General features: G+C 41.1%; 1 protein-coding gene and 3 long non-coding RNA genes across 6 annotated transcripts; 2 read left to right on the top strand and 2 right to left on the bottom strand.

The window, feature by feature from the left end:
• The first annotated feature begins 2,015 nt into the window (after positions 1-2,015).
• LOC121704757 lies at positions 2,016-4,120 on the top strand. The gene is made up of 4 exons (XR_006030641.1): positions 2,016-2,640; positions 3,024-3,153; positions 3,746-3,894; positions 3,994-4,120. It is a non-coding gene; the product is annotated as an uncharacterized LOC121704757 (long non-coding RNA).
• A 138-nt stretch (positions 4,121-4,258) lies between these two features.
• On the bottom strand, positions 4,259-4,821 carry LOC121704756. Its single transcript, XR_006030640.1, has 3 exons — positions 4,785-4,821; positions 4,533-4,687; positions 4,259-4,315 (listed from the first exon to the last, which is right to left on the bottom strand). It is a non-coding gene; the product is annotated as an uncharacterized LOC121704756 (long non-coding RNA).
• Positions 4,822-8,149: 3,328 nt separating this feature from the next.
• LOC121704755 lies at positions 8,150-26,893 on the top strand. Of its 2 annotated transcripts, XR_006030638.1 has the most exons (4): positions 8,150-8,283; positions 13,092-13,176; positions 20,577-20,681; positions 26,730-26,893. It is a non-coding gene; the product is annotated as an uncharacterized LOC121704755 (long non-coding RNA). The 2 variants fall into 2 exon arrangements; XR_006030639.1 differs by lacking the exons at positions 8,150-8,283; positions 13,092-13,176 and adding an exon at positions 20,044-20,387.
• Positions 16,069-17,896, bottom strand: LOC121704753. Of its 2 annotated transcripts, none has more exons than XM_042085206.1 (2): positions 17,764-17,896; positions 16,069-17,732 (listed from the first exon to the last, which is right to left on the bottom strand). In XM_042085206.1, the coding sequence occupies exon 2, from the start codon at positions 17,614-17,616 to the stop codon at positions 16,426-16,428; it is 1,191 nt and encodes a 396-aa protein (XP_041941140.1). In that variant the 5' UTR covers positions 17,617-17,732; positions 17,764-17,896; the 3' UTR covers positions 16,069-16,425. The 2 variants fall into 2 exon arrangements, with proteins under 2 accessions (XP_041941140.1, XP_041941141.1); XM_042085207.1 differs by having other exon boundaries at positions 16,069-17,735; positions 17,767-17,896.
• Positions 26,894-27,161: the final 268 nt, after the last annotated feature.

The following is a 27,161-nucleotide window of genomic DNA, read 5'->3' as shown; positions in this document are numbered from 1 at the left end:
CAGTCCGAGGGGCGGGATAATCCGTTGTCTTTCAAATTCCCTCTGCACGCAATAGGACAGCGGCAGCGCTATGAGTCCCATGCGTTTCCCACCAGCGGAGCTAGTTGGCTAGTTCAAACGTTTGCCAACTCAATAAAAGCTTAACTCGTGTCACACTGTTCGCCAACAGCAACATCCATCTTATTTGTTTTCAAGTAGCAGGGAATTCAAGCCAAACTGTTGCAACTCTGCCATCAATCATTAGTTTAAGCTCACCTAACGACTCTATACACGATTTGATTGGCCTGATTGAGTTTCGATTTCTGGAGCTCACAAGCCAACGGAGAGTTGCTAGACTAGCCCTGTCGGCAGATCTGGCATGCCACCAGCAGTCCGCTATCTGCAAATTTTGCTATCTGGGTAGCAGTTTCATATTGAAGTAGCATGTTGATTTCTGTTCTATTCTATTCCTTCTTCGGGGATAATACATGCTTTTTGTTGATTAGCGCATTTACATTATTGCCTAGCAACTGCTGCGCAACCACAGCTATGGCCTCACACCTCACTTTGTAGGCCTATAGAGTGTCCCAGTGACTTTCGTTTTACTTCCGCTACAAGGGACCTATCTCTCAAAAAAATATAAACGGCAGTTAATGGAGAGGTAACAATTATTTTTTGGTCCAGTTTGAATTGTGCCACGAATTTCACATATGATGTGTGTGAATTTAAAAGATATTTTTTCACGTCAAGAAAGTACTGTTGTTCGATAGACTTAAAAAGTTATGTTGGTTTTGTGCGAATCCGCTCAGTGGACTACATATCTCGTCTTGAACGATGTAGCACTACGTCACCAACGTAATGAAACGATAAGATTAGCTGTTATGCTAGTTAACGGTTGCATCTTGCTGCCTGCTATGTCACTTAACTATATCTAATGTACAGTCTATGGACGAATACAACTTACCTGATGTGTTTAATCCTCTGACTCATGGTATTTTCATCGGCAAGGAAAGCCTAATTAAGACCTGTTGCTGGTATGCTTGTACAATCTAGTGTGGCTGTGAATGAGCTAACGTCACTAGCGCGACTGATGGGTTTGTAGACGTTGGAATTACGATCTTTCACAATGTTGTAATGCAATAGTTACGAAACAAACTGCAAATGTCTTTACATGAAAAATTGTCTTAAATTGACAAACATCATATGGGTAATTCAAGGCACAAGTCAACCGGGACCAGAAAATAATTTCTTTTTCGCCATAGACTGGCGTTCAAAATTTTTTGAAAGATAGGTCCATTGGAGGCAAATGGAAGTGGCGTCACTGGGACACTCTATAGAGCTGGTAAGTCCCGCCCATCCGCTAAACCCCCAGTGGACCTCTAGATTGAAAAATCGTCAATGCAAGTGAATGTGAGAAAATAATTATTTTCTGGTCCCGTTTGAATTGTGCCATGAATGTGAACATATGTTGTCTGTGAATTTTTAATATAATTTTTCATGTTACGAGTTTGACAGTATATTATATGATTCTTCGGCTATCAGTTGTGGAAAAGACATAACGAGAAAAACTACATGTCGTCTGTGACGTGAGCTAGCTCTAATCGCTAACATTAGCTAAGATGCTAGTTTTTGTAACAGCAGGAATAAACACGCATGGTAACAAAAATATTCGAAACATGTCTAGCTTCACTCAACACATTAACACTATGATACAGTGTGATTGTAAAGTTGTATGGTTCACTGTGTTCAAAGTCAATCTTAATAACCCTCTACATCTCGACCAACTGATGGTTGTTATGGGAAACTAGTTAGCTGTCGTCTAGCGGAAAGTTGTAGTCCACAAAGTGCTCTCACACAAAGTTTAACCTCATCAAACTTCTACCCGCTCAATTGTAGCATTCTTTACACGAAAATTTATATTAAAAATTCACAGACAACATATGTTCACATTCATGGCAAAATTCAAACGGGACCAGAAAATAATTATTTTCTCACATTCACTTGCATTAAAGGGGTCATAGAATGCAAAACCGAGTTTACCTTGTCATAGATGAATAACGATAGTTCAGTGGGTGAAATGGAGATACAGAGAAGTTCAAAACCCCATCCACGCCTCCTTTCTGTGCAAATCTCACAATTCGAAACTCCCGCCATAAAACGGGCGAATCCAAAAGAAGCTCAGAGTTTACGCAAACTCCGAAGTGGTGCCTTATTTGGCTCTGGCCTGTACATTTGTCACGCCCCAAAATTTACATACAGACCAGCCCACTGGTTCGCTGGCCCAAGAACATGAATGGAGGTCGTGAAGATGTCAGACACTAGTTTAGCTAGCCTACTGTTGGGTTTACTTCTACAAGATTTACAAAGCAGGCAGTTTCTCTATCGAAAATGAGCCAGAGAGGTAAATGCAGTGTTCCAGGCTGCACGGAGAAAGGGGAAGTTTGTCACAGTCTTCCCAAGGATCCGAAGACTCGGCAGGCATGGATAATGTTTGTCTATCAGAAGATCCCTGCAAAGTTCGACGCTCAGCTGTTCATTTGCTCTGAACATTTTACCGAAGACAGCTTTCAAAATCTTGGACAGTTTAAAGCAGGATTTGCCAAACTTCTTTTACTGAAACGAGGGGCTGTTCCGACCGTAAGGTCATCACAAACGCAAGCTGTAAGTATTATTTTGTCTAAGCAGTTGATAGCAATGCTAGCATATCGTGTATAGCAACATACATGTACACGTAGAATGTGTTACGATTCAGTTTGTTAGCAATGGGGGTAACATTATTTCATTTCCCTGACTGTATTTCATTCGAATAAATAACATGTTGACATGTAAATCTACACTTTACGATGCACGTTTGTCCAGGTCTTCGTCAGGTTATTTTGTTATTCTATTCCAGCAAGATAGCTAAAGCTGAGTAGAATCACGATAGTTTGGTTGCTAGAAGATAGCACTAAGCTGTAATGTTACCCACCTAAGTCGATCCTGTTACCACTTTTAGAAGTGGAAACTAGGAGTAACGTTAACATTATCGTGTAAAATGATTTCAGAGCACATCACAAGAACAACAAGAACAACCATGAACAGAAGTTGCAGCATGCCAAACAGATCCTCCTTGTGTGGCATCTCGCGGGACGCAGCTTTCTTTTACTACATTGAGACCTCACCAACGAAGCAAAGGTAAACGTTCTAATTATTCTTATGTTATCATGAATATTATCAGACGTGTTATGGTGTTTGTGTGTTCCAAACATGTGTAGCATTATTACTGGGTAGCATTTAGTAGAGCAGTGTTGCCTAATTACTTACCTTGATGACTGAGAACATTAGTGAGCCATTCACAACAAATTAAAGAAGTATTCATAGTATGAATAGACCTATTCATACTATTCATCTCACTGAATGACCTGCATTTACTTTTGTGGGGAAGGCCCCCCACAAAAGTTTTAATTGTTTTATAGATATTTGATGCAATGCAGCTGAGAACACACACGTATGATGCCTTCAGAAGACATTGTGTACAGAAATGGGTTTTGTTTAGTGAAAGTGTGAGATCAGGCCTAATTGCCAGCCATCAAAATGCAAATCATTACAGTTTTAGGCTGCTCTAACTGAAAGGCACTTGTAACAACACCGGTTAGAGTACAGCTTTGGCACAGCCTACAGGTTTAGCCAATGCTTTTGCTGTGAGTTAATAGTAGTATTTTGCTTGGTGTGTGCTTACAAAAGTGACAAGTGACAATTGTTACAACATTTCTGCTGTTTCATTTAGGTTGTACCTTGCTGCTATGCATTTCAATGAGAATGCTCAGCGCCCACAACGGAAGACAGCCAAGGGGAAACTAATGTACAGGCTTGTGTTTCCAAAGGCCAAAAGGGGAGGTTACACAGTCAAAAAAGTGAAGACAGAGCCAACGATTTGTAAGTTTAAAATGTATATATTTTTTTATACAAACGATTGTGCAACAAATGTGCAACGGTATAGACACTAACAATAACTTATTAATTTACACACAACAGGCTATGTCTTTAACCTGATAAGACTGGTGTTCAAAGAGATCGTCCATGACTCCCTTCGTTATGTGGATGCCGTCCAGCAGATTCCTGTGCCCCAAGACTTGTGTGCTCAGCTTCCCAGACCTTCCAGGGAGGATGCTGTCACTGAGCATGTGTCACGGTTCAGTCGAGGGGGGGTCTGAACCCGACATACTGCCCTGATGTTTCCGGAAACTCCCTCCGTATGCGCAGCACCACACAAGAGGGGATCACAACACGGACACTTCGGCCAAGGAAACCCCAGCACCAGCTCACGAAAGATCTGTAGGCCAAGTGTCTGCATTGCCTTCAGAGAAATCAGAGTGGAAAGGCACACTTTTTTACTATTTATTTTTTGAATATAGCACTGTATGATTGTGTTGAAACAAAATAAAGTTTGTCATTTTACTGTTTGCATCAAACTGTGTTTTCGTGACCTGCTGAACTAATAATGAATGCATATTGGCTAAAAACATTTGATTTATATTATATAGCTGGTAACACTTGTATCAGATTGTCCTCACCTTTCCATCCCTCTTATTCTCAACTGCCCATGGTCAGCTCTGTAGATGTTCATTGCATTTTGTAAAGAATATATGTTGAGGCACACCGGTTCAAGGCCAGGATGGTCAATCATACAGGTTATCTCCTCCGGAACCTGGGTCATTCTTCTAATGACCTGTAAAAACAAATATAAAGACCATGCTGTTATTTTGTCATTTTGAATGAGCAGAAAGCACAAATTAGCTTGAGTAAATATCTCCAGTTTTAGTTACCTGGGGTACTTCCCGGCAACATATATTTTCTCTCTCCTGGGGCATGTGGTCACAGTTTCCACACGTACACCTGGCAAGGGGAGATGGATGTAATTGTAAGTTCACATATCACTACATGGAACGAGGGTAATAATCTTATAATCAGATGATATAATCAGCAGGATAGAAGTTAGCCTACTGCTGATTAGGTCATCTGGTTATGAGATTATTATCTTCGTTACATGTAATAATATATACAACAGGACGATGTCCAGTTAGTTAGGCAAGAGCCTACTATTTCTGTAGTGGCAGTTCGTAGGTTATGGTGTTTGTGAAATGAGTAGCCTACTGCTCGCGTCAACAAAAATATTACCTCTCGTGACATGACAGTGGTAATATTTTTGTTGAAGCGAGTGAGCAGTAGGCTACTCATTTCATTACGGCCATAACATACTGAACTGGTACTACGGAAATAGTCTCTTGCCCAGCTAACTGGACGTCCTGTTGTAAGATCACATATTACTACTAACGTTACGTGGCAAATAATGTAGGTAACTCCTAATCAGATAACCCATTCAGCAGGAGAGAACGGTAACAATATACTGACTAAAACGAGAGTATAGGCTATTTTCCTTGCGAGCAGCACTCATTTCATTATAGCTATCTGCACGCTACATATTGGCTATACGGACTTTCTCGCTAACTGGACATCTTGACAGAAAATGCACGAGGGTAACGTTACATGTTGTAAAACATTTGTTTGTGTGCAAATGAATAACTGTTATGCTGCTTACAAAGTTAACATAAGACTAATACAACGTTATGCTTAGGCTAGGACACTGAAGTGTGAGTAGGCTATTACATTAGTATTACAGCTAACGTGTAGTGCTACGTGTAAATGATAAATGAAAAAACTTACCATTCTGAAGTAGTCATTTGTAATCTATGGGCGACTGGTTGCTCCTCTACATCAGATTCTTCCTCTGATTCTGGCTCATACATATATGGTTCAACACCTAATGTGTCCATATCAACAATTTCGATGTTTCAGTGAGTGAGTGCTTGTGGCCATGACGCGTTTGCTCCACAGCTTCGCTCGTTGTAAACCAACCAATCAGCGCACAGCTCATCTAAATATTCATGAGCATACCATAAAAGGGAGAAAACCTCTCGGTATTTAAGTATTTAAGTCAGAGGCCATTGCTTAGTATTTAACTGTAGCCTACACAAAGATGTAGACGTTACAAGAATATTAATATCAGAATAATTATTGGTTGATACTAAATCAATATTGAATGTTTTTTTTTTTTTGTGTGATATATCATTCAGAATGTTGCAACATGACTGGTCTTCAATCAGCCAAAGAGGACACATCGTAACTCCTCTCCTAGTTACTCTCCATTGGCTCCCTACAGTAGCCAGAATTACATTTAAATCTCTCACTTTGGCCTATAGGACACTGACTGGATCTGCTCCTTGTTATTTTAATTCAATGATCAAGATATACATCCCCAACCGCCCACTGCGGTCTTCTGATGAGCGTCTATTGTGTCGACCAGTCTTAAACGCTAGGTCAAATTCAAGACTCTTTTCCTCAGTGGTTCCATGTTGGTGGAATGAGTTGCCCAGTGCTCTTCGTTCTTGTGATAGTTTTTGGTTTTTTAAGCACTTCTTATACATTATGGTTTGTATGCAGTAGTACTGTTTTATTTTCATTATAGGCTGTTGATTAATTTGACATTTGTTTATTATTGATATTCTCCTTAATGTAGTCTTACCATGTTATTGTTATTATATTATTGATTGAATGGGCATTATTATTTATTATTGCTTCCCCCCCTCATTTACATTGTTTATTTCATTAGGCTATTGATTGATCCCTGTTTTAAGTATTATATTGTTTTGTATTTGTTAAGGGTAACCATAACCATCATCATAATGTGGTATTTTCTTATGCACTTGAAACAAAGAATAAAAATGTTTCTTTAAACATAGTACCGCTTTAAACACATCACACACTGAACAGCAAAGTAGCTTCCTGATTATGTGTAAAATGTTTACAGAGTATCCTGATGTAGTAGGTCCATGTTCTCATATTTTTACAGCTGGCATGAAGGCTGCAATATTACATTTTTGATTTATAATGGAGCACCCTCTGACTAGCAAGCCTGTGGTAGAGGCATACGATTACAGACATATTGAGAGAGCCTATCAATGAGTTGTCACAGTTTTCAATTTAGACGTATTATTTTGAAATGATGTACGTCTACGGGAGGATTACACATCACTGGCAAGACCTGATCAAATCATACCAATGCAAAATGCTTCTCCAGCAGTGCAATCGCAGGTAACAACGATACCTTAACGCATTTTCAGATACCGCTGTTCTGAGCATACTAAGCATTTGTAACTTTGAATCCCTCCTCACGTTAAGCTATGGTCCAATAATGTGTTCACTAAAACACAAGTAACGTTATTTGTCGGGCTGATTCATAAATGGGCATACCGAGGTTGTCGACCTAGCAGGCTAGGTGGCGTTTATTGCCATTCGCAAAACTAAGCAAGAGTTAACGTTAATGAAACTTAACATCGCCTTCTCCAGTGACTTAAGTGTATTCAAATGAAGTTGCAACGATGATGGCGGCAATCACTGGTTACGTTAAACCATTTGAAACAAGTAGGACTGTAAATGATGGTGACTATGGCTAACGTCACTTCAATATAGCAGAGCCCTTTTACTTTACCTATCAACTGGCTAATGCTAGCATGATGTAGCATGCTATGAGCTAATATACTTAGCATCTACGAAAGAACTAAACAGCACATATCTTTTTTCACAAAGAATCTGTCACAACTAACAACGATGTCTCTTACAAACAACTACACAATGTATGACTATCAATTTTGTATTTAGTCAGACTGTGATAAGATGTAGCCTAATGATAATAACAGCAACACTTATTTAGGTTAGATTATGTGTCGAAATCAGGTGTCGTTAAAATAAGTGAGCGATGACGTGGTAGTGTCTGCAGCCTAGACGGTAAAACATAATGGACAAAGCGTCGTGTCTGCAGCCAGCCAGCTGTCAATCATAGGTGTAAACACGCCCTTTTTAGATTTGTTAATATAACATTAAAAAAAATCCTTTCAGCGAGAAAAGAAAAATTGTGTGTATTGAAGCATCTTGAAAACTATTTTTTCGAATAAAAAGTTGTAGATACAAAAATAGTTTTAGGTGAGAAAAGTGACACGGAAAGTTGGCTACTTGGCCATTGAAATACATGGGGATGGGCGGAGTTACACATTGTACTGCAACCAGCCACCAGGGGGCTCTGGACTAGCGCTCGCATCACTCTTAACAGACGACACACTGTCCAGTTCTATATATACAGTCTATGGTTTGTGCGGTGTGCTAAAATGAAGGGAGAGACGGACGAGGCGCACGTGTAAACAAAAGCAGGCGTGCCGTCAACGAAGAAGAGCGGGTGGGAATGTGTCTGTTCTGTGTCAGGGCACATAGGTAAGAGCATAGACATAATATACATAGACGCCGCATCGACCGCTACTCCTTACTAGCGCTGACGAGATTTGGAGCCGCCATCTTGGACCGGTCATCCACTCCACTCAGTGTAATCTGTTTGGCCGGTGAGATGAGCTGTCAGCGCACTTAATTAATCATATCTCACTGAATACCGAACAGATTCTCACGCGTTTTTTTTTGCTGCAAAGGTCATACATGTAGCTATGATACAGGACACATGATTTAGCGTATTTTAATATTCATAGTGGGTTTAACAGTAATAGAATATTCTGATATATGATATAAAGTGACCTGACGTCCGATATCAAAACTGGGAACATAATCCATGTTTGACAGCATAGACAAAACTAGTTTGATACAAGTTTAATGAGTTAAATATAGTTCACAGTTGACAGAAAAGTTCCATCAACAGCATTATTCACAGTCCACAGAAAGGTTCCATAAACATTTAAGTGAGATCAGTGCCATTCAGACATCTGAGGGGTACAAGTAGGCCTATGTGGTTTAGTGACAAACTTGGGTAAATTGACTCAGAATAAGTTGTAAACCTCCCAGTAGAAAAGCTGTATGATACAGGAAACATGGTTGTGTGTATTTTAATATTCATAGTGGGCTTAACAGTAATAGAATATTCTGATATATGATATATTATAAAGTGATGACATCCAATATAAAAACTGGGAACATAACTAATCCACGTTTGACAGCATAGACAAAAACTGGTTTGATACAAGTTCTAATGAGTTAAATTTACAGAAAAAAATCCATTAACATTTTCAGTTCAGTGCCATCAAAAATAAAGTGATGAACAGACATTGGTGTGGCATAAAGGAAATGGAGTAACTGGGTTCAATATCAACAGCATTTGTTAGACAAGTTCCATAAATATTGTAAAGTGCAAGTTTGTAGGTTTGTTTCTGATCCTTAAAAAACAGACATTGGTTTGGCATAGTAAGTGTAACAGTTCATCAATTCAAGACAAAAAGGTGACTTGTCACTTGTACAGTGTCAATGGGTTCATCAACAGCATCTGTTATTTACAGTTCACAGAAAGGTTCCAGCCCCAATAAAGATATTAAATAAAAAGGAATTAAGAAACATTTTAGAAACTGCTAAGATCAACCCGTTCATTGCAATCAGTAAAGAATCAGGGAGTGTCTTCACAGGCTCAGTGAGACAGAGTTACCGTCATGCAGTTGGTTCTATGATTTCGACAACTGGTGCATGTCATTTTGTATGTTCCCACCTTGCTAAAATTGCTTGGGTACACTTTGGCTGAGAACAAAAGTGCTTCAGACAGCAGGTGGGCAAATAAGATGGCATAGTAAACTGGGTAAACTCCATAAAAGAGGACTGAGTCAACCAGACGATGGGAAAATGGGACACAGAGTGGCGAATGCAGGTGATGAAGGTGGAGCTCATAAATCAAACATTCAGTCACAGTGTAGCAGATGCCCTGCAGTACTGCAATGAAGAGCTGCACCTTCCTCAGTTCCAGGGGTGTGAGGAGACCGTTCAGTTCATTCACAGTCTTCTTGAACAAGGCAGTTGTTCTGGAGAGATACAAAATAATAAATAAATGAATTAAAAGGAATTTGAGAGGCATCTTATTCTTGTTAGGGTAAATGACATGTGAATAATACAGTGTTGGGCAAGCTACTTCGAAATTTTAGTGAGCTAAACTATCAGTTACTCTGCCATGAATAAAACACTACACAAAACTACCACCCAGGCAAATGTATTAGTAGCCTAACACAAACACAGCAGTAGGCTAGTTCACTACATAGGAAGCTACTTTAAATTGTGCTAATTTCACATGACAAGAAAAGTGTAGCTTGTCTGGCTAAGCTACTTGATAAATAAAGAAGTTGAGCTATTGAAAAGTTACTTTATTCATGAAATAGTGAGGCTACCACCAACACACTTAGGCTACAAGTAGCACCTAGCGATTGCCCAATAGGCTAGTCTGTGCCACTTGTGTAAAATTCGCCGGCCAAATCTAGTACGATTTATTTCTACAATAGCCTTCTTGTGTCAGTTGTAATCTAAGTCAGTGTTATGGAATATGACTTATCAAGTCTCAGTTCATAGCCGGATGAACACCGAGTAAACATAGCCTAGCTAGATGGCTACGATTTTCATACAGTAATATCAAAGATTGCTCCTTCTCAGCTCTGGTAATATTCTATTCACAAAATACAACCAATAGTACGGTTATGTTAAATCTTACTTGTGAAAAGTAAATCCCCCGAGTATGGTCCGCCGATTTGAGAAGGAACATGCTGCACAGTGCTGTCATCTTGTGTCTTCTGCTGCAACGCAACGAGGAGTATGACCGGTCTAAGATGGCGGCAGTGTTGCCAGATGCCAGCAAGGTTTTCCAGCCCAAAACCTCGTCAAAAACCGCGAGAATGCACAAAAAACCGCCCAAATTGGCTTTTGCTTGTTTCTCATTTAAACACATTAAAATCATTAACAAGCTTTAAAATGACCCATTTTTCGACTTAGCCTATCCAATTTCAGAAACAATATTCAATCAAATGAACGCAAAAGTAGGCTACACGGACGTCAGACTATTATTCTATAAGCTTATGTTACGGAAAATAATGCAATAGGCTAAACATAGACTATTAATCTGTCTGTTTAGTGTCAATAGACGCTTGGAACAAAAGCATTCAGTAGGCTAGCCTAACATAAAAACATTGAGTGGATATATGAACATACAAAATAGCCTAATGCACAACATTTCAATTATTTATAATAGCAACATGACACATGCATATTCATGCTTAACATTAGATGAAAATCGCATTGATTATAGAACAGGGGTGTCGACTCTTTGCAGAGGCAGTGCGTTCATAACTGGTGGGCCAACTGTAGGCTACACAAAAAATATTTTCATAGGCCTACCCCAAATGTAGGCTAAAGGCTTGAGTTAAACTTGACTCTGACACCTGTGATTTAGAACAATTAATTAATAGCCTACCTAGGCGCTATATATTCCCTGAGACAGGCAGTTAGGCCTAGAGTTTTCATGAAAATCGCGCTGAATAGGCTATTTAGGACAGTGCCAGTGCGCTCTTTGCAGAAGCAGTGCGTCCATGCATGGCAACTACACGCAAAAAATATTTTCATACACCAGATATAGGCTAAAGGCAAACTTGAGTTTGACACCTGTAATTTAGAACAATTAGTAGGCCTACCTGACAGGCAGTTAATCCTAGTTTTCATGAAAGTCGCGTTGAACGAACAGGGGTGTCAGTGCGCTCTTTGCAGAAGCAGAACGTTCATGCATGGGCCATCTCTACACAAAAAACATAGGCCTATGGCCCTAGGCCCTTCGTGAAAATCGCTTTGAGCAATTGTTATTAGGCCTAAAAATAATTAAAAAGTTCTAGTAGGCCTAGGCTTTGTCAAACTTCCTCAACAACTGTCGGGCTGGACGGAACGTGGGCCGTAGTCCTATGTCAAGCCATTCGCGCAAGACCTGCGCACATCCATCAACCCTGAAAGAAGGGGTAAGTCCATCCTGTCTCGTAGGTAATCTTTCAGCAGTGTGCACATTCATGAAGAGATTGACTGTAATGACAAAATGCTCTTTGCCCACTTTGGCATATTGACATTGTCAGTCAGCTAGCTAAGTTTGAAAACCCCGCGAGCTGTGTGTTTGAATGGCGGTCTGCGCCAGAGTAGGGGAGAACCGGACTGAAACACTTTTTAATTAAACGTAATTTACAAAGACATCGTAAAACACTGAAAGCTAATATTTTGTCACAAGCAATACCGGGATAAATGAAACGACATGGGGGACGAAAGAAACATACAGCTTAAACTTCCCACAACTTCAATATTTGACATCATGAATGGTACTTGAAATATGTGTTAATTTGGATAAATTACTGCTGGGCTTTACTGTCTGCTGTGAATATCTAACAACTAATTGCGGTCATTGTGAAGCGCATATCTCGCGGTTATGGAAATACCATGCACTATGCCATTTATATGGCTAGAATGCATGTTTCGATACATAAGGTGACGTGAGCTGAGAGTGTCTGTTGTGAGTTTAGGGGGGCACGTCAGCCAGAGGGTGTGTGAGTGAGTGAGTGAGAGACTGCTGCCTGCTGACCAGAGACGGTCGCTGGAAGAAGGGTCTGAAGTGCCTTTGTTTCGGCTACAAAAACCCGCCGAACTGATCCGAAACCAGCCCAATTTTTATACACCCGCCCAAACCCATTTTTGCCCGCAAAATAGATTGCAAAACCGCCCAATTGGGCGGGAAACCGCCCAATCTGGCAACCCTGGATGGCGGCCGCATTTCTTGTTTCCAGCAGCCAATGCGGCGTCTATGTATATTATGTCTATGGGTAAGAGACTATAGGGAGGGAAAGTAATCTCATTGCCACCTAGTGGTTGCGCTCCTAGAGTTTAGCGGAGTGGATGGGATTTTTTTTTAGAAAAAATATATCTTGGTGCACATTGGGATCTTAATTTAATGCCTTCCATATGTTAGGCACTGGGGTCACCTCTAATGCTTCTAGTGGTCATACCTTATTTTTAGGATCAGTTGAATTGTTTTGAGTTTTTGTCGTAACATGGTGATAATGAACTACAGTTGCATGTGACGTCACAGGTTTGGGCGCTTAATCTCTAACTGATCAATACGGCAATTTGCTTAACTGGCTTAACATATTTTTGTAATAACGGAACGTGATGTAAACCGCGTGGTGATTACATGGCATGGAGTGCACTTACTGTAAGCCTACCTGTTCCATTTAATTGTATTGTAGGTCAATACGTCACCTGGCAGACGAGAGCACACAGCCGAGCAGAACACCTGGAGGAAAATAGAAATGAAATACAGAGGGGATACAGGTATGTGGACAATACACACACATGTGCACAGCCGTTTAAGATTGAAACGAGTGAACCCAGGTAAAAAAAAAAAAACTATTAAAAGTATACTTTTTGAAAGTGTACTAAGTACCGTTTGTACTTTTTTCGTCAAATCCAAGTGTAATTAAGTGTAGAGCAGTTTCCTCTGAGTGCGCACGCGCAGAAAGAATTTGTGCGCACACATTTAATATCTATGTGTGTGAAATAATATATAATATAATACACCCGAATGCATGTTTCATCGCGCAAGTGCTTTTTGCCACTATTGTGTCGCGATACTCTACAGCCTCATTGGTAGACCATCAATTCAAAATGCAGATTTCATGAAAAACAAAAGTTGTTTACCCTCCTAGGTGAGAGAATTTGCCCTCTAAGCTTGAAATTGTTTACTGGAGACCCAGCCTACAAGCCAACAACTTAACAGTCTAACATGGCTAAATTTGTAATGCATGATCATTTATTGCTTATTTGTTTGCAAAGTCTTCTGGCCCAGAAAGAAAACCATGGTGGTTACGGATCATGGCTGAGGAGGAAAGGTACAGCTGGTAGAGTTGTGCAGTGAGTGAACTTCCCTCCCAACACTGAGATGTGGTGTCAAAGGCTGTGGTAGCTAGCTTCCTTACTAGCACACCATCTTCCAGTCCAAGATGCATAACGTTTTCGGTGGCAACCCGGGGCTGGACAGCAGTCAAATGCATTGACCTTGGTATTAGAGAATTTTTACAAGATAAAAAATGTTTTACACAGAAATCCATTGGCAATGATGAGATTAATACAGATTATCTGTACCTATTTGCCATTTACTTTTTATGGGTCAAATTGGTATTGACACCATCTGTTTGCCATCCTGGTATGGGTAGACCTGGCCAGGTAGTCTTTCCTTAAAGCGTTGTGCACTTTGGCACCGATATGAGTGCAACCACCCTGTTTTCTGCATTTGATTACCTTAGATTCCTTTTGTTTCCAATACAACCGTATTATCGTTTTCGGGTCAAATGGCATTTTAAATGGGAGTCGTAGGGGCACTAGCCTATTATTTTGTCAAGTCAAGTCAAATTTATTTATATAGCACATTTCAAAGCAATAGCATTGCACCAAAGTGCTTTACATAAAATAATAATAATAATAAAAAAAAAAATAATAATAATAATAAAAAAATAATAATAACAATAATACATATAAACATATAAAAAAAAGGGAGAGGTCAGGGAGTGTTAAAAGCTAGGGAGGAGAGGTAGGTCTTTAGGTTGGATTTAAAACTACTAATAGTGGGGCAGGATTTCACAACATCAGGAAGGCTATTCCAAAGCTAGGGAGCATAGACAGAGAAAGCTCTGTCACCTTTGGATTTGAGAGAGGCAGAAGGAACACAAAGAAGACACTGGGAAGATGATCGAAGAGGTCTAGGAGGACAGTAAGGAATTAAAAGATCACATAAATACTGAGGTGCTAAACCATGTAAAGCTTTGAAAACAAACAGAAGAATTTTAAAATGAATTCTTTGTTCCACAGGAAGCCAGTGCAGTTTAGCCAACACAGGTGAAATGTGGTCACGTTTCTTAGATCCAGTCAGTAATCTGGCTGCAGCATTTTGGACATTACAGTGAGTTGCAATAATCAAGCCTAGAGGAAATAAAGGCATGTATAAGGATTTCTAAATCACTGTAGGAGAGAGAAGACTTGAGCTTTGCTATTGTCCTAAGTTGGTAAAAACTTCCATTGACAACGCTGTTGACTTGCTTATTAAAAGTCAGAGAAGAGTCTAGGAAAACACCTAGGTTCTTGACCACACTGTGATGGTTAACAGACAGAGGGCCAAGAGACTTGCTTACATTGTTGACAGAATTTGGTGGTCCAAAAATGATTACTTCAGTTTTGCTGTCATTTAGCTGTAAAAAGTTGTTAGCCATCCACTTCTTAATGTCATTAAGACAAAGAAAAAGGTTTGTCAATGAGCAGGAATTTTCAGGGGCCACCGGTATATAAAATTGGGTATCATCTGCGTAGCAGTGGTAACGAATATTGTATTGATTGAAAATGGAGCCCAGGGGAAGCATGTATAAAGAAAATAATAGAGGCCCTAAAATAGAACCCTGGGGGACACCACACTTAATGGGAGCAGATGACGAAGAAGTATTGCCTAAATGCACTGAAAAAGATCTATCAGTTAAGTAAGATCTGAACCAATGTAATACAGTGCCTTGCAGACCAACTTCAACACCCAGGCGTTTTAAAAGGATCTTGTGGTCAATGGTGTCAAAAGCAGCACTAAGATCTAACAGGACCAACAAGAGCCAGAGTCAACAGAGAGCAATAGATCATTATGGACCTTAAGTAAGGCAGACTCTGTACTATGAAGTGGTCTAAAACCAGATTGAAACTTGTCAAGGATATTAGAGGTGTTTAAATAGGAAGAGACTTGTGACAGAACAACTTTTTCTAAGATCTTAGAGAGAAAGGGCAGTATAGAAATGGGCCTATAATTTTTCAAATCAATGGGATCAAGGGAAGGTTTTTTCAGGAGAGGTTGCACAATAGCGTGTTTAAAGCCAGAGGGTACTACTCCATTAGCCAGGGAGCTATTAATGATGCTCAAGATAAAAGGGCAAATAGCCGCAAAAGCTTCTTTGAAAAGGTGAGATGGAAGAATATCAGAGTGGCAAGAAGAGGGCTTCATATGAGAGACCAAGTCTGACAACTGTGAGGAAGAGACTGGTTGGAATTGTTGGAGGCGGCAAACTACAGACTGATACAAAGCAGGATCAGAAATTGAGGGTGTGATATGAGACTTTATGTTGTCAATTTTGTCAATAAAGAAATTGAGAAACATCTCACAGGTTTCTGTTGTAGCAGGAAGAGAGGACATTGTAGTAGGAGGATTTATGATTTTATTAATTGTGTTAAACAACACTTTTGGTCTGTGAGCATTTTTGTGAATAAGCTCAGCATAGAAAGCTGCCTTTGCTGCTTTGACAGTGATTTGATAAGCCTTAAGAGAATCTCTAAATATATCATAAGAGACCTGTAGTTTATCTATTTTCCATTTTCGCACTGCTTTCCTACAAGCCTTTCTGAGCGAACAGGTAGTGGAATTTAGCCAAGGAGTAGTTGACCTATTGGATTTACACCGTTTTTGTTTTAAAGGAGCTACAGAATCAAGAGTGGCAAGGCCAGATGTATTAAAAAGAGTAAGTAGATCCTCAGTGTCGGTGCAGGTGGAAAGAGAATCTAAGACAGCAGGTGAAAGAGAGAGCATAAAAGTATTAGTGAACTGTGAGGCTGTGGTGGAATTAATAGCTCTGACAAGGGAGTAGGATGAGGGGGGTGGAGGGGGGGACAAAACAGTGAAGATTCAAATAAAATCATAAAATGGTCAGACACACCAGTATCAACTATTTTAACATTGGAAACTGAGAAACCAGAGGACAACACTAGGTCTAGTGTGTGACCCTTCTGATGTGTTGGGGCCATAACTGACTGCACAAGGTTAAAAGAGTCCACAAGGCCTAAAAACTCATTGACCAAAGGTTTAGATGGGCAGCATATGTGGATGTTAAAGTCCCCCAAGATTAATAACTTATCAGCACGAGAGGCCATACAAGATAGAAGTTCAGCAAATTCTTGAATGAAATTACAATACATTTTTGGTGGACGGTAGACTAAGGCACAAAGTACAGATGCATTGATCTTAAACAGCTGTAGTTCAAAAGTAGAAAACAGATCAGTTGGTACAATTCTACATTTAAAACTGTTCTTAAACACTGTAATTAGACCACCACCACGACCAGAGACCCTAGGTGAGTTTAAAAAACTACAGTGAGCAGGGCAAAGGTCACCAAGTGCAATGATGTCATCACCAGAGAGCCAAGACTCGGTGATAAACAGAAAGTCTAGATGGTGGGACGTAAAACGGTCATTCAGAATAAATGCTTTGTTGGAAACAGAGCGAGCATTTAAGACAGCAAACTTAACCAAAGAAGAGTCCTGTTCATGACGGTCTTGGAAGGGGCCGCAGTTAGATAGATTTACCCGGCAGAGATTAGCCTCTCTACCAGAGCCCGCACAGGTGGAATCAGTGGCAGCAGTGACGGGAGCAGTAGCAACAGCAGCAGCAGTAGCGGTAACAGGCATAGTCCGTATGGTGATGAGGTGTTGATGGAAGACTTTCTTGCGGGGAGCAGAGTTGCCTACAGGAGTGGACCACACAGGAGAGACACACCGGGACTGCAGAGTCGGGATAGCATCCTCTGTTGCTTGATGATAGATGGTAAAGGAGCGACGCGACCCTCTGTGCATGTAGCGCTTCCTCCGAAGGATCCCCGTAGCCTGGCAAAGGTGGAGCACAGCTTCATCGATAGAAGTGCTGGCATTTGAGGAGGCAAGTTGTTGGAGCTGCTCAGCGGTGTAGAGAAATCCCATGTAGGCTTGTACAAATGTCCAAGAGACAGACACTGTAGGTCTTGTATGTGGAGGCGCAGCAGCTAAGGCAACACAGCACAAAGCCTCAATCTCCCTGGAAGGTCTAGTCAACCGACTAACCTAGCAGCTGGTCAACAAACTCAGCGTCAAATCCGCCGACAGGATGGGATGGAGAGGGAGAGAGACACCGTGTAGCCAAAGTCCCAAAAACAGCCTCAAGCTCAACAGCAGACAGTGGAACACAGCGCAACCAGCGCAACGATTGCCCAGTCAGTCCAGGTCAGGTGTTAGTCCTCCAAAAAACAAAACCCACGATGGGGTAAAATTCAAGAAAATTATAACATTAGATAGCCGAAACGTAGTTTAAGCGTGTGACAAACTTTGTCAGAAAAAATAAATAAAATTAAATTGCGAAAAATTGAAAAACTCAAACAAAAACAAGCCAGACGAAGCGGCGTCAGTCTCGCCAGCGTCCCCGTAACCTAGAATCAAAATCATCATGTATCAAAATAGTTCTGCCCCTACGACTCCCATTCAAAATGGCATTTGACCCAGAAACGACAATACAGTCAAGCTTAATGGTGGCGCTTCTGACTTAATTATGCTTTCAAACGAAAGTTTGACTCAGGTACATTCACAAAAAGACCCTAGGTTGCATTTTCGCTTGAGTTATGCTTTAAGAGTAATGGGACAAGGTCCTGGATGAAGAATATTTACCTTTACTGCTGATTATTTGAGGCGTTCAGACATCTCGGTTTCAAAACTGTCCAGGAACACCTGTAAAAACATAGTTAGGCTACAGATTAAAACTAGGTAAATTACAAACACTACCATGAAATGAACTTGAATGCTCTGTCAAACACAAATAATTTAAAAAAATCTAAATCTATCGCATAAACCAATAGATTTATTTTTTAGTAGAACACCAGGTTTAATTCCCCCTCTAATATCAATTGTGGAAAAAAACGTTCTACTTCATAAAATGCATGTAATTTGTCCTGTAGACTCATTTTAAAAGATGTCTCCACGATTAAAGAAAAAAACAGCTACAATGTCATTAGCATGCCTAATGAATGTGAAGTGTGACTAGCCTAGCACCAACCTCGTGCCCCCGGTCCGCTTTGGTGACTCTAGATAACCTCGGGCCGATCGCGCGCCCTCGGCGGCGGCGACGTGTCTTTCGAATGTCTGCCCTATCAACTTTCGATGGTACTTTCGGTGCCTACCATGGTGACCACGGGTAACGGGGAATCAGGGTTAGATTCCGGAGAGGGAGCCTGAGAAACGGCTACCACATCCAAGGAAGGCAGCAGGCGCGCAAATTACCCATTACCGACACGGTGAGGTAGTGACGAAAAATAACAATACAGGTCTCTTTCGAGGCCCTGTAATTGGAATGAGCGTATCCTAAACCCATGGGCGAGGACCCATTGGAGGGCAAGTCTGGTGCCAGCAGCCGTGGTAATTCCAGCTCCAATAGCGTATATTAAAGTTGCTGCAGTTAAAAAGCTCGTAGTTGGATTTCGGGAGTGGGCTGGCGGTCCGCCGCGAGGCGTGCCACCGTCTGTCCCGTACCCCTGCCTCCCGGCGCTCCCCGGATGCCCTTAGCTGGGTGTCCGACGGGGCCCGGAGCGTTTACTTTGAAAAAATTAGAGTGTTCAAAGCAGGCCGCAGCACGCCTGAATACCGCAGCTAGGAATAATGGAATAGGACTCCGGTTCTATTTTGTGGGTTTTCAGAACCAGGGCCATGATTAAGAGGGACGGCCGGGGGCATTCGTATTGCGCCGCTAGAGGTGAAATTCTTGGACCGGCGCAAGACGGACGAAAGCGAAAGCATTTGCCAAGAATGTTTTCATTAATCAAGAACGAAAGTCGGAGGTTCGAAGACGATCAGATACCGTCGTAGTTCCGACCGTAAACGATGCCGACCCGCGATCCGGCGGCGTTATTCCCATGACCCGCCGGGCAGCGTGCGGGAAACCACGAGTCTTTGGGTTCCGGGGGGAGTATGGTTGCAAAGCTGAAACTTAAAGGAATTGACGGAAGGGCACCACCAGGAGTGGAGCCTGCGGCTTAATTTGACTCAACACGGGAAACCTCACCCGGCCCGGACACGGAAAGGATTGACAGATTGATAGCTCTTTCTCGATTCTGTGGGTGGTGGTGCATGGCCGTTCTTAGTTGGTGGAGCGATTTGTCTGGTTAATTCCGATAACGAACGAGACTCCTCCATGCTAAATAGTTACGCGGCCCCTGGCGGTCGGCGTTTCAACTTCTTAGAGGGACAAGTGGCGTTTAGCCACGCGAGATGGAGCAATAACAGGTCTGTGATGCCCTTAGATGTCCGGGGCTGCACGCGCGCCACAATGGGTGGATCAGCGTGGATCCCGGGGCTACGCCTGTCTGAGGGTCCCCTCCCCTATAATATTAAAGAACATTGGTGAACTTTAGGCAAACGTTGCTTAATAAAGAACACACTTTCTTCCATCATAGTTTGTCTAACGTTAGTGCTAGCCAACGCTTGTCAATAATCCCACAAACACAAAGCAGGCTAATGTAACGTTAGTTTTCTTCTTGATAGGGATCTGGTCGACGTTTATGACGTTAACTAACGTGATCTGGAATTGCTAGTGTGGGTACCTGATCTGCACGGGTTACCAGATCTGCATGATTACGTCATAATAGATGATGTGTCGCCACCTCATTCGTCCAAAGTCGAGAGTAGAATTCGGCTGGGTTTGAAGCGTAGCTGCTCAAGCGATGCCTGAGGTAAAAGTTTTAATATTTAAAGTGGACCCTTTCACAGCAATAGTGGTGTGATTGGCTGGTTTGTGTGACGTCTTCCTGTTCTAGTTCGATGTATGTTATACACAGCAGTGGTCATGCTTTTCTATGTATGTCCTTGTCAATGATTGTCCTAACTTTGTTTGTCTTTTGTTGTTCTTTGTTGTCCGTCAGGCCTCAACGGAAAAGACCACCTTCAGCATTCACTCCACATTACTCCCGGCAGAGACAGGTGTCTTGTCCTACTAACACCCCACTCGTGGCCTGCACCTTGATGTGGTGAGTGGGCTTTCAACTATACAAGTCTTACTTTCATGTTCCCATGGAGTATGGAGGTTAACTGGCACCATAATTGATGTAAAAAGTAGTGATGTTCCGATTAAAGTGGCATGAATGTGAGGCTATTGACCAGATGGATAAGCTACCGAGTTGAATTGAACATAGCCTCACTTGGTGGCCCTGTCAGTGCTTTGTAAAGTGTTGCATTAGGACCACAAAAAGTCTCAAAAAGCATCTTGAGTTAACATTTATTCCCAAACACCCACTAGGCTACTTCAATACTCATTTTCAAAATTAACGCACCCGTGATTATCTACATCTAAACCAAATATTTTAGAGCACTTTGAGAGATGTATCCAAGGCAGGGCTGTACACATAATCGTAATATTATTTGTTGCACGTGCTACAAAAATCATTCTGTGCAATGGAAGATTTACCAACGTTACACCGGTCTGATACAGTTTTGCCTATGGCTATACGTGCGTGAGACTGAGACGCCTGTTTATTTGTTTTAAGTGCGTGCAGGGTGTGAGAGGGGAATCGATGTGCTTTGATTCCAGCTTGGTAGTTTTAGTAGTCTGTGAGATTAAAAAGCATGTGTGTGTTAAGTATCCAAACAATGACACCTTCATTATGGCTTTCATTATGGCTGCTTTAGCAACAAACCTTAAGCTACTGTGTAGTGGGTCCCATTTAGAAGTGACTACTTCATTCGCGCTTTCCGTGATTCACGGAGCTGCGTGAATTTTATTAAAACTTTTCGCCACGATGTGGCAGCTTAAGTCCACTTGATACTGTAAGGCGTAAGCCATTGGTTTCCAAAGGAGATTTTATACAGTGGGTCCCCGTTAAGTTTGGACGGGTTCCTTCATGAATCACGCACCCCATTTTCTCAGCAGAAATGGCACAAACTGCAGTTGACACAAACAACCACAAGGTGTCACTTGGGTGCCACTACTATTTTTGATGCGACTGACTTACTGCTTCCATGACGCAGCAGGGGCACGGGAACTTAAATTGATCACGGTAGTTTAAGCTTACACTTGACAAAACATTCTAATATGAAAATGTAGATGCAATTGTTGTAAAATGGTGCAGCTCCTTTAAGAAAGCACCTTGTGCAGGGATGGAGAGAGAGAAAGCGAGAGGGGATAGGCCTATGTGTGTTAGAACTTAGCGTGTGGAAAAAGTAGGCCTACGTGCTGTTGAGACTGGAGCGAGTCATATTCAAAATAATGCAAAAAAAAAGCAATTATCCTCATTCATTGCAACCAAAGCATGCCTGCTTGCCGACGTTCAAACGAAAGATATATCAAAGCACCTTTTGCGTTTGAATGTAGCACGAAAAAATGTTTAAACAGCTGGACAAATGATTTAGCTAATTGATCATATAACCTGTACACCAGCAATTGTTGAACATTTACCTGTACAAGTACATTGACAGTAGACCAGCCTAACAGCATGTTGTAGGCCTACTGTAGAAATTTCACTTAAATTGCAACCGCAACATCCCTGCTTGCCAACGTTCAAACGACAACGAAAAAGATAATAAAACAACAAGAGGGTTGAGTCTGAATGACACTGTGTTTTTAGACACTGAGTTTTTGTAGTTAAGAAATATTTTCGTATAAAAAAATTGTCATTCTTCAATCTCCTTCACTGACGCCTATGGAAAAGGCTTAACGTCCCAAAACAACGATCAATGATCATCAAATTTCTCTCTCACATTGCTCCTCATAACCATCTATAAAAAAGTGTTTTTTCTTTTCTTTTTGAGCACATCCGAATCCCAGGACATAATGCACTGGACCTTATAATAGACTCGAGATATAATTCCAAAGGGGGCAGATAGGGGCCACTGCACTTAAAACTTAAAAAGATGAAGCTTTCCGAACTTTGAAATTGTGATCAGTGACTGGCATCGGGTGAACGAAGCTTTTCAAAGTTGAACAGGCTATTAAAAACTATTTGCGCACCTCCATGTCACAGGAGAGACTGGGCTCTCCCTTCTATGAAAAAGACGTTAGGCTTCCTGCAAACTGGCCTATGATTTCATTGCTGAGTTTGCAGCAAAGCAAGAAAATGTTTTTTTTCCTGAGTCAGGATATGGCGAGTCAGTGTCTTTTATTTGTCCAAAGTTAGCCTATAGATACAGACCAGTACATCTTATCAATAGTTTGAATGTTGTGTGTGTTTCTGCTCATTGACAAATACCGTTCAGCACAATGATTCATGCCCAATTAATTCCCCCTGTTAAAGTGTTCGCCTTTGTTACACTATTTGGTTTCGTGATGTAGCCTATGATAAACACCATATGGCCAAATATGTGACTCAGCTAATGTTATAGGCTATACAATTGAATTTCCCCTCTTAAAGGCAAGCTGGTGTAGCTTATTAGACTAGGCTACTATTAAAATACACCGACGGTAGCCTTGGCTATGTGTAAAGTAAGCTATCGCATGATTTCATGCACGTAAGTGAAAAGGGCCTTGCATCTGTCAAGTTCGCACAGGGCCTCGCATCCCCTTGCGACGGCCCTGCAGCTCCTCCTAAGACAGCGAGGAAAAAGTTAAAATACGCGATAAACCCGGGAAAAGTTGACAGGTTTGTTTCGGTCCCGGTGATTATTTGTGAAATTGTGCAAACGACAGCCTTTTCAAGGCATTTCAAGGAAGGAGTCGTAGCATGCAAGCTCCCAAATTGACCCAGTAGCCTAAGGCATCAATAAATTGTTGGGACTGGGGAGGGTCATGCGTTTTTTCTCGATCACTTTGGAGGGTCATAGAAAAAATTCTTGCTGGCGAGGGAGGGTCACGTCTTTTTTGACTAACGCTCCCAAAACTCCTCCGGTAGCCCCTTAATTAAATAAATAACGAACAGTCCCTAATTGATTAATAGCCTAGGCCTACACCAGCAATTGTTGAACATTGACCTGTACAGGACATTGACAGTAGCCCAGCCTAACAAGCAAATGTTGCAAAATACATCAAAAGACGCAATTAATCAGAAATGAATAATGTAATTTGCATCGCTTTATTTAACAAACTGCAAGCAACAAGAGCATTGAGTTCGCTGTAAGGCCAAACCCAAGAGCAAAGCCTATCTGTTAAGGCATGACTGCAGTCGATAGGCTATATAACGAGCTGTGTGCCTGGAAAGACGATAGATGACGGCTCTGGTCATCCCATACCCTCCCCCCACTTCCTGTAGCCTACCATTATGAAGGCCTGTAGCCTAAAACGACTCGTTGCCGTTTTGTGACATTAAGCTTTTTCACGTTAAGCCCCCCTCCCCCATCCCCTTCTTTCACAAGCAGTGGGGGAGCGCGGGGCACAAAGTAACACTTTTTGGTAGACAAAGGAGGGTTCTCCGCGCTTCTGTCTTTTGGCCACAATCCGTTGCAACCAGGCCAGGACAGATATTTTAGAGAGGAGAAACGCCGGTGCAGCTCAGATGTCTTCTTAATTTTCTTTATTCTTCAGTAAAAGGTGCAGAACATTATTAAACTTTGACTAACATTTCGATGTGTCGATGTTTTTGACTAACGAACATCGAAACGTTAGTCAAAGTTTAATAATGTTCTGCACCTTTTACTAAAGAATAAAGAAAATTAAGAAGACATCTGAGCTGCACCGGCGTCTCTCCTTCTCTCTAACACTTTTTGTCACATATTTTAACAAGCAACACTTGTTATTGAACTAATAACAGACGTGTGTCGAAAATTGACTTTATTTTCCATACGGAGAAATAACATATGCAGAGTCTAACCAAGGTCAATCTTGCCAAAAAAGCCCTCAAACCTGAAAACACATGAGGCAAAAGTGCAAAACATCACAAAACGAACTAAACTAACACGCGCATATTTTTGTATTGCAATCATTGTAGCCTACAGTTGTTTTACTCCCCGGATGCGCTCATTATAAAGAACGTTTAACGTGTCCCAAAAACAGCTATCAATTAATCACCAAACGTCTTATGAACAAGTATTGCCAGGAGCAACACCTTGCAAAAAATGATAATAGGCCTAGGCCTTTATATGGCTCTGCTCCTGCCTAGATTCGAACTCAGAACTACCTGAAAGTTGCAGACCTGTTCTGGAAATACGTGCATTAACCCACTCGACCGTCAGACAACGCTATCTGCTTCGAGTAGGCCTACACTGGTTGCTGTGGCACAGTGTTGAGTGACCGAATTCGTTTTTCTTTGTCATATGAATGCTGTCATTTTGTTAACATTACTGTTAAGGAGATGCTGTAGGCAAAGTCTATATTTCAACCTCGTTAGTGTAGTAAAAAAAATCAGAACTATTCACAAGGTTTCTGGGCAGCATATTTATGTTCTGTTAGCAAGCGAACTTCTCATGACTACCGACAAAGTAGCCTACTGCCAGCTAACGAAGCTCTCATTTTAAAACATTACTGAGAGACAGACACTGTACAATCAAGAAATCTTGCCACTGAATCCAAAACTATGTTTAACAATATGTACAAGGCTTAGGCTACAGTGGACTAGCATGTTGCAGGGGCTGCTAAAAACACAGAGAAACGCACTGAAAACTCGGCCAATCACAGCCCTTGCTGTCGAATGCGCCGTCTGGTTCGACCGTAGAACTCCACAGCGGACTATGCTGCCCCCAAGCGGCTGCAGTTGTACTTACATTTCACCATTCACCATGATCGTGAATGAAGTGTCAATTTTTAACTGGGACCCACTGTATGTCGCCAGCATAGCCTATTGACAATTTATGTTGTAAATAGGCCTACCTTATAGGCCTACCTGTAGCTTAGGGAAGCTAATAGCTTTCTATTAGGATCTAGTTTGTTAACAGTTACGTTTTTTTTACGGAGTAAAAACTCCCTGATGCATTTTTGCATTTAGAATAGCCAGAGCGTGGATATCTCAATCGGAAAATTAAACAATATCGGGCGCCTACCATGGACTAGGCTGGGTGAATCCAGCCTGATCTGCCGGCGATTTATTTTTTGATTTCTTAAAAGATTGAGCTTGGTATGGTGAAAGCCAGACTAACCATGGGCCGTAGTTACACAATGCAAGGGAACATGAATCGGCCTATATTTGCACGAACAATAACGGACAACAGCTCTTCAACTTGGCCCGTTAAAATGTGTATGAACAGTCTAGCGACGCATTTCATGAAGGCCCATTTGGACATGTCAGTTATTTGCACCACTGGTTAGATGTAAAACTGCATTTTGTTTCAGACTACTGGTAAGCTTACTTAATTTGTGCATTGACAATAAAGTATCACATGAACTAAATATGACTAAAATCTTATGTAGAAGAAGAAACATTCACAAAAAATCCACCCATCCAAAAATGACCTTTGTTTTTGATAGCTGTTGAAAACTGCATGGAACTAACAGATGTTTTTGTTTATTAATAAATAAATAAATAAAAATATAACATTATGCTGATACCTTCTGCTTTTCCCAAATACAATGTAGCCTACAGGTGTAAGTGACCTTTCATCAATCCAGTTGCAATGGATGAACTGCGATGAACTGCCCTTCTTATGATTGTTTAGAGATTTTATAACAATACTACAACTTTTTTGGCTTTTCTACAATCTATTCACCTTTGCAGCGCCAGTAGGCTACTTTCTGTGCAGCCGCACACACACACAGGCACGCCAAACAAGCATACACAAAAGTTTCAAGAGTGGGGGGTGGAGTAAAAGATGGATACAAATTGATTAGTGTGATTTATTTTCGCAGAACGGATGTACAGGATTGAGCGGCGGTCATATTTTGTACCGCTATGCGGTACATCTAGTTTAAAAAGCAACTGCAGCTACATTGTGCGTCTGCCCTGATTCTGATACCATGGCGGTATTAATTAAACCGTGGTGGGCCGCCATGCTGAAATAAACGTAGAGGTTATGAGACCTCTTTGCACAGAGATTAATAAACTACTAAAGAGACAAAAACCTTATTTCAGACTCTCAGTATTTATAGACCTTTAAGCTAAAGTTCTTCCACAGTTTTTAAAACCGGTTTAAAACACTGATTGTTGGTTTTATTTTCACAGGTTGACAGGCCTCAATGGACAGTGAGACAGTGATCTACATTTGGACTGGCACCAACCAGACATGGACACTGAAGCTTGATTTCTCATGAATATCTTTACAAGATGCAACACACATTGTGGAACACTTTAGACACTAATAAACATGTCCATTGTTTTCTCTGGAATTGTTTTGTTTTTTGTGGTCATTTGTGGTAATGGATTTCCAAATGTATGGACAAGCTTCATTTTACTGTTTATGTGTGTAATCAGCTGATATTAGAAATTATGTATTTTAGAAATGTATATTTAATTAGAAGCAAAGGTAGCCTAGACATCATATTACAACAGTGGCGTGTTTAAACTTAAGAAAACATTGGTTTAAACTAAAGGTACTTAAAGTAAGATTCACAGAAATTAATTTAATTTGCTGCCCATTTTATTCACACATGTATA

This window comes from Alosa sapidissima, chromosome 3 (genome assembly GCF_018492685.1).
Source record: "Alosa sapidissima isolate fAloSap1 chromosome 3, fAloSap1.pri, whole genome shotgun sequence".
Lineage (NCBI taxonomy): Eukaryota > Metazoa > Chordata > Actinopteri > Clupeiformes > Clupeidae > Alosa > Alosa sapidissima.
The sequence above is the reverse complement of the archived record's forward strand: the minus strand, read 5'-3'. Positions and strand labels throughout refer to the sequence as shown.

Coding starts and splice junctions, on each gene's coding strand:
- LOC121704753 (XM_042085206.1), bottom strand. CDS start 17,616: ATGGGATTTCTCTACACCGCTGAGCAGCTCCAACAACTTGCCTCCTCA.